Below are 9978 nucleotides of genomic sequence, written 5' to 3' on the forward strand. Positions count from 1 at the left end.
TGGGGTTTGGCGGAGAGGTCCGGCGGCCGAAGGGGCCTGGAGCCTTTCCCGCGGCGGCCCGGCCGGCTCTCTTCCCACGACGGGGCGCACCGGCCGTCCCCCCCCCCTCGGCCTTCTCCTAGTCTGGAGAACAAGATGGACCCCGCCACACTCCCCCCCCCCCCCCCAGGAGTGCCCGCCTCTGAGGGCAGCTACGCCGGCGGTCGGGGTGGGGGCGGGGGCTGCTTCAGAGCACTCTGTGTGGTTTCAGACCTCCCTCCCTCCCTCCGTGGCCTCCTGAGCCCCCTGTTTTGTTGGCAAATGGGTCGCCGTCTTGCCATAAACCCAGAGAGCTGGAAGGGGCAGTCAAGGCCATCTAGCCAAGCCCCGCTCCATCGAGCAATCCCGCCAGGCGCTGCTTGCAGACCGCCTGCCGAGCCGGAGCTCCCCCGGGGGTCCCTTTCCGCCGGGCGGCTGTCAGACGTCACCCGCCGCACATGGGGCTGCCGGCGGCGCTGCGCGACCCTCTCTGTGTGCCTCGGCCGGGAGGGGGGGGGCTGCCCGCTGGGGGCTGGCTGGGCCAGGGATGGTGCCCGGGCGCTCTCCAGTCCCTGCCCGGGAGGCTGGCACCCCGATCGCCGCCAGGGCCGGGGAGGCGCCGCCAGCCCTGCGAGGGAGGCTGGCCGGGGCGCGGAGCGGAGCGGCCGGGCTTCCTCTCTCTCTCTCTCTCTCTCCCTGTCGCGCTTTCTCTGGGCGCCGCCCCGAGGAGGTCCGGCCAGGCCTGGCCTCGCCCCCTGGCAAAGGGGCGGCCGGCCGGGGAGGCTGTTGGACGGTGCCGCTCCCCGCCGCCGGCCCGGATGGACCCCCCGCTGAAGGCCGGGCTGCTCCTCCTACAGCAGCCGTCGGGGCTGCGCCTGGGCGCCAAGGTAGGGGGGGGGGGGGACAAGCCGCCCGCCGCGCCCCCGCCCGGCTCCCCGGGCCGCGCCGCTGCTTCCGCCCCCGGGCCTTGGGGCAGCCCGACGGCCTGTGGGCGGCCCGCCCTTCCGTCCGCCTCCCCCCCAGCCGGTGGGTCCGTGGGCGCGCCGGGCAGTCCGGGCGGGAAGAGGCGGCCCAGCCCGGAAGGCCTGCTCCCCCGGCGGCCCGGCAGTGCTGCGTCTCGAGGCGGGCCGGGCGCCTTCCGGTCGGAGCGGCTGGGTCAGGGCTTCGACGGGCCCCTTCGACGGGCGCCGGGGGGTTTTCCGGCGAGAGTTTCGCGGATACGGGGCCGTGGGGCGGGGCGGGGCCGGCGGGACTTCCTTCCTGGGGGGGGGGGCGCCACCGCTTCTGGCAGGCAGAGGGCGGGGCAGCGCCGCCCGGCCCCTCCAGCTCCAGCCGGGCCCCTCCCCTCCTCTCCGAGGGTTGTCCCGGGCGCGGCGGCCCCAGAGTGGGCGTCCCGGCTGTGCCTGGGGGAGCCCGGTGGGTCCGCCGGTCTGGAGGCGCGTCGCGGGGGCCCGCGGAGTCTTTGGCTGGGCTTCGGGTCGGGGCGCTTTGGGCCCGTCTGGCTGCTGCGAGTGGAGTGGGAGGCGGTTGTGGAGCTAGCCCGCGGGGGAAGACACGGGGGGGGGGTGCAGTTTGGAAGAGGGGGAAGCCGAGCAACCCCCCCCCCCGTGACCCGGGCCAGCGGGTTCCCCGGGAAAGGGCCAGGCGGCCGCCCCCGCAACAGCTTCGGCCAAGTCAAGGGCCCTCGACGGACCCAGGCAGGCGCTCGCTCGGGTGTCCCTTCCAGGAGCCACCATGCCCGGGGGGCTCCTTGGCCAGTAACAGCAGCAGCAGCCGTGGCAAAGTGGGGGGGGGCACAGGGGGGTCCCTCCCGGCGTCTGGTCTCTGGAGTGGAGGGTTGGTCCAGAGCAGGGGTAGGGAACCTGCGGCTCTCCAGATGTTCAGGAACTACAATTCCCATCAGCCTCTGTCAGCATGGCCAATTGGCCATGCTGGTAGGGGCTGATGGGAATTGTAGTTCCTGAACATCTGGAGAGCTGCAGGTTCCCTACCCCTGGTCCAGAGGCTTTATGGGGGATTCATGGATAAGTCCCCCCCCCCCAAGCTGCTGTTTCTGCTAATTTGTTGAGGTTCGATGTAAACAGAGAAATTCGCTGCCTGTGTCTCATCTGCCAGCCCCCCCCCCCCCCCCCCAAATGGGCCCGTTGGGCTCCCCTCTCAGCTTGAATTCAGGGTCTGCCTTTCTGGAGCCTCCCAGTGTTTCCTTTGACCTTCTGACCAGGGGGTCGGTTTCCCTGCTACCTGCCCTGATGGCCGGCCTCTGCTGCAGCTGCTTGGGTGGTTTGGGCAGGATTTCAGAGAACAGCTTTTGCTCTTCATAATGTCACGTAATGTGATCCGGAGCCACCTCAAGACGCCCCCCTGCCTTCCCAGAAGAACCCTGAACACCAGTGACATTTTAGGCTACGAGTGGGTGTTCCATTTTGGACGTTTTGATTCTTTCATATGGAGTGTCTTGGGTGTGGGCAACTGCTCTACAGCGCAGGGAGGCAGCATCGGAAGACTACCACCAAAAACAGGGTAGCTGCTAGACTCACATAGGAGGAGCCACCAATTCTTCAGCGAGGGGGGAGTCCCAATTCTTCAGCGAGGGGGGAGGGGGAACTGCCAGATCTTCTGGTAGATGAGAAATAGGGAAAGTTTCAAGCACCTCCTGATGAAGACCCTCCCCAAAGGGGATGAGAGGACAGGTCCTCCTCCTCTTATGGGTTAAGAGTTGGTTGAATGGCTGGAAGGAACTGGGGACATTTCATGTGCTCATTAAATGATCTGGAGTTGGAGCGACGTAGTGCCTGTTTGGGGGCGGGTGAAAACCAAGATCAGTATTGGTTGTGGTGGGTGCTCCCGGGGGGGCTGTGTGGCCGTGGTCTGGTAGATCTTGTTCCTAACGTTTCACCTGCAACTGTGGCTGGCATTGTCAGAGGTGTATCACAGAGGGAAGTAGGCTACAATACACTTCTCTCTGTGATGCACCTCTGAAGATGTCAGCCACAGTCCGGAAAACCACCACAACCAGTTGAATCCAGCCGTGAAAGCCTTTGACAAGATCGATATTGTTGAAGGAGTCTCTCTCTGTCACGGGCAGCAAAATGGCACAGGAGACTCGGTGCTGGGAACTGCCAGGTGACACACATGAGAAGAAAAATCATCTGAATACCTCGCTCATCTGAATACCTGCTGATGTCTTTTGACCTGGCCAAGGTCAAGAGGAAACGGATGTTGGAGCTGCAGCGGACAGCTCGGGCGAAACTGTCTACTCAGCGAGCTGTAAGAGGGTGGGTGGGGAGGGAAACTCCATGCTGGGGATTATTTAAAAAGGAACTGCAAATGAAACAGCCAATATTATAACGCTCCTGTCTTGGTCTCTGGTGCAGCCTCATTGGGAAAGTTGCGTGCCGCTCTGGTCACCGCCTCTCAGAAAGGACACTGCACATCTGGAATCTGGATTAAGGGCCTGGGGCACCTTTCCCATGAAGAACAGTTTTCTCACTTCAGAAAATAATTGCGGGGGGCGGGGGGTGCAGCACAGAATGGTGCACCAGGTGGGCCAAACCTATGGAGAGAGAGCATTTTCTCTGCACCCCCTAGTACTAGAGCTTATGGGCAGGAGATTCAGGACACCCCAAATGAAACGTTTGTGGAAATCACTGCCAGTGGATGTTGGGCAAACCGCTGGCTTAGCTGGCTTCCAAAAGAGTCGGAGGTCCATGAATGCCAGAGTCTTGGGGGGGGGGGGGAAAGAGCAGGTGGCAGCCGTGGCCCCCTTCCGCTGGTTGTGGCCTTCTGTCAGCATCTGTTTGGTCTCTGTGTGAAACCAGACTCTGGTCAGGTGCTGTGACGTGCTGTTGCCCGGAGTGGCTCTGCCGGCAGCTGGGGGAAGGGGGCACCCCTCCATCAGAGCAGCCAGATTGTGGTTCTGGGGGGAGCATGTGGCCGTGCCCAGGACATTGTGGGGTGGTGGGATGGGGACAAAGTGATGTGAGGCACAGGGTGGCCTGCAAGCGTCAGGGAGACCAGGGATTCCAAAAGTGAGTGGTACCAGCTCCTGGGAGTGATGGAAATGTTAAGGGGAGCAGTGGGGGGATGGTGAGGAATTTGGGGGCACTAGGAGGGTGGCAGAGAATTTTGGGGTGGGGGGGAGCCATGCAGGGATTCCTGGGCCAACTAGCAGGAAAAAGGTCTTGTGTGTTTTGGGGAGTGCTTTGATTGTGTGTTTCTGCGAGGCAGCGGGTTGGACTTGATGCCCCTTGTGGACTCTTCCAACTCTAGGATTCTATGATTCATTCCTAGTGATTAAAGAAGAGTTTGGATTTATATCTCCCCCTTTCTCTCCTGTAAGGAGACTCAAAGGGGCTGACAATCTCCTTTCCCTTCCCCACTCACAACAAACACCCTGAGAGGTGGGTGGGGCTGAGAGAGCTCCGAAGAACTGTGACTAGCCCAAGGTCACCCAGCTGGCATGTGTAGGAGTGCACAAGCTAATCTGGTTCACCAGATAAGCCTCCAAAGCTCAAGTGGCAGAGCAGGGAATCAAACCCGGTTCCCCAGATTAGAGTGCACTTGTTCTGGTGAGTTTTGATGGAAAAGCAGCAACTCTTTCCTCACTGTGTAGCCCGGAGTAGAGTGGAGGGAAGCCGAGGTGAAGAGTCCAGTTTGCAACAGCATTCTCCTTGCTGTGTAGTGGGGGGAGTACAGCGGCACATTCCTTGTGTTTGGGGTGGGGAGGGGGAGAGCCAAGGCAAGGAGCCAGCAAAGGTCTTCCTATTACTCCATTTCTGAGCCCCATTTACATCTGGTTCAGGTGTCCCTGGGATGGCAGCAGCACATCACATGGGCTTTCCTCTGAGTAATGTGGGCCGACTTCTTGAGGAGATGTACAGGACATAGAGAAGGGGGAGAGAGTTTGCCCAGATCCCCCCTGAGCAGAGCCCTGGAGAAGGCGGAGTGGGACATAAAGGCACCCAACCCAACTCCCTGCACAGGAGTGAAGGAGATTAATGGCTGCCTCCCTCGTCCTTTCCCAGTGACCGCTGCTCTGTGTCCAGAGAGGAAGGCAGAACACCTGCAGGATCCCTGGCCAGTCTGGAATTGGAGGAACATTCCCTACTGACCCCAGAGCAGCAATCGGTGGTCTCCCGGGGGTTTTTAGAAGTGGCCACAAGAGCTGAGCACCGGCTCATCCCTTCCTGCCCCTCCCAAGGGGTTCTGGTCAGATCTTTAGGGGCAACAACAGAAAACAGCTCTGCCCCATCCTCTGTATGACGGCCCTTCAGATACTTGAAAATGGCTATCGTGTCATCTACCCAGCTCTTTCAACCGTTCCTCAGAGGACCATGTCCAGACCCCTCGCCATCTGTGCTGCCCTCCTCTGGACACGTTCTAGCATCTCAGCATCCTTAAACTGCAGCACCCAAAACTGGACCCAAAAAGTGAAGCCTAACTAGAAAAAAACAAAGCGATACCATCCCTTTGCACGATCTGGCCGGCAGCACACTTCCGTTGAAGCAGCCCCGGGTCGTGCCTCTGCTTGCTCCAGCCCTCCATGCCAGGCAGAGCCTGCTGGGCCTCCACTCAGGCAAAGGAGGTGCTCCTCTGCTAGCCCCGGGCCCCCCTGTGCCATCTCCCGCCTCCCTGCCGCTTACAGACATGGCAGGCTGGGCCGGCCGGCTCCCGTTCCCCTCGTTCTCTCAGGATGACGTGACGTTTCTTTGCAGCGCTGGAAGAAGGGCTGGTTTGTGCTGTATCCAGCCAGTCTGCACGGCGTGGCTCGCTTGGAGTTCTTCGATGGCAAGGAGGGGGCCGCGGCAGCCGACAAGGTCAGCACCAAGCGCCTGGACAAGAAGATCGTGCGGCTGGCAGACTGCGTGAGCGTGGCCCCCGTCCCAGACTGCGTCCCCAAAGAGGGCCTGGCGGCCTTCCGCCTGGAGACCAGCGAGCGGACCTACCTCTTTGCTGCTGAGCCGCAGGAAACGGCCGAGTGGGTGACCAGGCTCTGTGAAGCAGCGTTTCTGGTAATCAGGGAGCAGTGGGTGGGAGGGTGGCGTCTCCAGGGGGAGGGGGGCAGAGGGCCAACTCTGGGGTGGAGAGGCAACGCTCTTGGACTGGCCGAGGCCTCTGGCTGTGCTGACACTCAGCATGTGCGAACGGGGCCTTTCCATCTTGGCAGAGAGGGGTACAGAGGAAGGCTTTTTGGGGTCTGCCTGTCTTCCCCCTCCTTCTGGCTCTCTCCGTTGTGCAGAAGAACGTTAACCTTTTGTCCAGAGCCACAGACCCTGGGACGCTTGGCCAGAGCCTCCGCACCTGGGGGTGGGGGGGGGGGCATGGCAAGGCGGCCATATTGGCGGCAGGCAGACAGGCTCCAATGCCGACTCTTTTCTCTCCTGGCAGAATGGCCATGGCAAAGGAGCAGCACTTCCAACTGAGCCAGGTGGACAGTGCCCCATGGAAATGGCCACCAACTCCATTTATTACTCCCGAGATGAAGGTAGGGGCTGAGTGGGAACCCTGCCCCCCCCACCGATCCAGAGCCTCCCACCACGTCCTACTTGTGGTTCCTACTGAGGCTCTGTTGCTGCAAAGCAGAGCTGTGCACAAGACCCAGCTGAGGAGGAAAAGGGCTCTGGGGGTGGGCTGGGAGGGGTGGGCCGGTCCCTGCTGCACGGGGCCCGCCTGGGGGCAACACTTCTGCATGGGGGGAGGGCCCACCCCGACGGACCTTTCCTGAGTCTCTTCCCCGTGGCCACAGCCAGCACGTTCTGGGTGACGGTGCAGAAGACGGAGGGGGCCGAGCGCTGCCAGCTGCACGGGGCGTACGTGCTGAAGGCCTCCCAGGACGGCCTCGTTCTCCAAGACCCGCACTCGCACCAGCCGCTCTACACGTGGCCCTACCGGCTCCTGCGCAGATATGGCCGGGACAAGGTAGGGGAATGAGACGGGGGAGGGGGCGGGGACCAGGCTGCGGCTGTCTTGGGAGAGGCCAGTGGGCCACTCAGTTATGCCCTTCTGAGCCCCCCCCAAGCCAGTGGGTTTAGGAGAAGGGCTTCCTGAGTAGGGCGAGCCGGAGGTTCAACTGCTCCGGGGGGGGGGGGGGGGGGGGCAGGGGAGCAGTTTGGGCCAGGCAGGGGGCGGGTGCCCTTCTTCCATCAAACTGTGCCTTGTTTGGGGGCTGGGGGGGGGGGGCTGGGTAGAGATTGGAAGTTAGTGGAAAGGGCAAGATTCTGCCCATGCCTTAAAAAAGCAGAAGCTCTCGAAGGAGTGGCGATGCCCAGATCTTGCCCTGGCCCCATCTCAGAAGGGTCAGTCTGTGCCCACAAGAGGAAAGGCCGGCTCTGTCCTGGCCAGGAGGACGGGCTGAGGTCCGGGTGTCTGTGCGCCTGCCACTCCCACCCCACCAGCGCCCGCTTCCGCCCTGCAGGTGATGTTCTCCTTCGAAGCCGGCCGACGCTGCGAATCTGGCCCTGGCAACTTCACCTTTGAGACCAGGCAGGGGAACGAGATCTTCCGCGTGGTGGAGGCAGCCATCCAGGAGCAGAAAGCCCAGGCGGAGGAGAACCGGCAGAGTGGCAGCTCCCTGGACTCAGAAGCCTCCGGCGGCGTGGCCCACATCCAGACCACCATCGCCAGCATGCTCCTCCTGGAGAGCGAGGGGCCTCCTGAAAGGCCGCGGGGGCCGAGAGCCGCACCGGGCACCACACTCAGCGTGGCCGCAGAAGAGAAGGAAGCAGCCACGGCCACGCCCAAGGAGCAGAGCCTGCGAGACCCTCAGCCCCCGTGGCCCAGCACCCCACCGCGGTCCCCGCTCTTGGGCCTGGCAGGTTACCCCCTGCCCTCCGAGGACCCCGGCACTGTCTACTCTGAGCCCCTGGATGCCGTCAAGAACTCCCGGCACGGGCCGGACCCTCTCTATGCCGACCCCCTCGACAGCAGGCTTGAAGGTGGGGGGGAGCCCGAAGAGGCCGAGCCAAGACGGACTGGCGCCGTGTATGAGCAGGTGGGGCCGCTGCTCACCATCTGCCAGGGCCGGCAGGGGGCTGGAGGGCACATCTATGACGAGCCGGAGGGGCGGGCCCCCAGGCCCACCCCCACTCTTGCTTCTGCACCCATCTACGACGAGGCCCACCCCCCTTGCGAGGCCTGGCGGACTCAGGGCCTGAACAGCTCAGCAGGCTACGAGCTTCCTTACTGGCCCCATGCTGGAGACTACGCCGTTCCCGCCTTCCCCCAGAAACAGGGGGGCAAGCCCTTCAAGCCCTCCCCGGTCCCAAAACCCCCCCGGGTGCATAAGAAAGCCCCCCTAAAGCCCGAGTGGGCCAAGCTGAAAAACGGCTCCAGCAGCAGCCGCAGCAACACCAACAACAACAACCACCACCCGGAGAGCGGGGAGCCTGTCTACAGTCGGGTGCAGAAGCCGCTGGGTGCCGGTCGTGGCCCTGCGGGGGGGCAAGAGCAGTCGGTGGATGACAGTCGCCCGGCCTCTGTGTACGAGGACCTGGGGGTGATCTGAGTGCCCGGCTGCTGCCCTGCCTGAGCGCTGTGCCCCGGCAAGGCCCCCTCCAGCAGGCTTTGGGGCCGCTCCTGTGCCCAGCGGGTGTTCAGCTTGCTTTGCCGTCCAGTGAGAGCTGCCGGCCTCCAAGTGGGGGCTGCCACCCTCTGGAAACGACCCCCCCACCTGTGCTACAGTTCCCGGGGGGGGGGGGGCTTCTTTGGCCCTGCCTTCCTGGCTGAGCTCCCTCTGCTCCCCACACGCCACCATCTCCAGGGACTTCCTGGCCCAGAGTTGGCACCTGCTGAGTCTGTAGGTGGGATTTTATCTAACGTGCAGCAGCTGCTGGAAGTGCTTTGGAAAATATTTTTCTATACATTTTGGTTTTTCTATATCTGAGTCTGTGATGCTGAATGCTCTGGGTGGGCCTGTCCCTGGAGGCCAAACAGCAGCCCCCCCACCCCACCCTCCTGGGAAGCTGCTCTGGGGACAGGACAGGATTGCCAGGGGAGGGGGGATTGCAAGCGGGGGCACCCTGAACACCCGAGTGCGTTTCTTGGGTCCTGAGCCTGCCTTGCTCCGCTGCCTCTCCTTCAGCTGCCTGCCCAACCTCTTCCCTGTCAGAGCAGAAGGCTGCCCCCCCCCCAAAGGCAACACCCAGTGCTCTTGAAAGCCCCACCAGAGTTTCTTGGGGGTCCAGAGCAAGAGGCTGCAGGTTTCCTGGGCTGCAGCCCCATGACGCCACCAGGGGCCCTCCTGGGCAGACTGCCTGCCTGCCCCCCTGCCTGCACGCCACCAAGAACCATTCCTCCCAACGCTTTCCACCAGGCATCTCTTCCCCACTCCCCCCCCCCTTGCCCTAACTTTCACCCTGTGGCCCAAGTCCTGTGTCCCAGAAGGCAGGCAGGCAGGCAGCTGACCCGCAGGGAAGGTGGCTCTGTCAAATCATAGAACCGTAGAGTTGGAAGAGTCCAGAAGGGCCATCAAAGCCAACCCCCTGCCACACAGGAATATCCAACCGAAGCCCCCCTGACAGACGGCCATCCAGCCTCTACTCTACTGTGTGGTAACCAAGTTTATTGAAGGAACAGGGTGAGGAGGAGAAGCAAGGGAGCCGCAAGCTGAAGACCGGCCGGGTCAGTGCCTGTGCCTGGCGTGCTCTGGCCCCCCGCCTGGGAAAAGCCTGCTGTGACCTGGGCTGGATGGATGCCTCTGGCTAGGTCTTGGCCCCCCTGCTGTGCAGAAGGGCTGGGTGCTCTGAGGCCAGGGGTGAGTGTCAGAGTTCCCTGCAGGGAGGGCAGGGAGGTGTTTCTATGGAGGGAGGCAGGAGGAGAGTGTGTGTGGGGAGGGGAGGCAGTCACCCCCCCCCCCACTTGGCTTGGAGGCTGAAGCACCCGTGGGGCAATCATGCAGCCTACATGCACGGGAGGCTCCTAAGTGACGGGCTGATGCACACACCGGGCTGCCAGAGGGAGCAG

At 62.9% G+C, this 9978-nt stretch overlaps 1 protein-coding gene across 1 annotated transcript; it reads left to right on the top strand.

Annotated features, from left to right (window-relative positions):
- Positions 1 to 390: 390 nt before the first annotated feature.
- DOK1 (docking protein 1) lies at positions 391 to 8892 on the top strand. Its single transcript, XM_048509840.1, has 5 exons — positions 391 to 905; positions 5733 to 6029; positions 6406 to 6502; positions 6764 to 6936; positions 7433 to 8892. Exons 1-5 carry the CDS (start codon positions 477 to 479, stop codon positions 8519 to 8521), a joined length of 2085 nt encoding a protein of 694 aa, XP_048365797.1. The 5' UTR covers positions 391 to 476; the 3' UTR covers positions 8522 to 8892.
- Positions 8893 to 9978: the final 1086 nt, after the last annotated feature.

The sequence above is a fragment of the Sphaerodactylus townsendi genome, linkage group LG10 (assembly GCF_021028975.2).
Source record: "Sphaerodactylus townsendi isolate TG3544 linkage group LG10, MPM_Stown_v2.3, whole genome shotgun sequence".
Taxonomy (NCBI): Eukaryota; Metazoa; Chordata; class Lepidosauria; order Squamata; family Sphaerodactylidae; genus Sphaerodactylus; species Sphaerodactylus townsendi.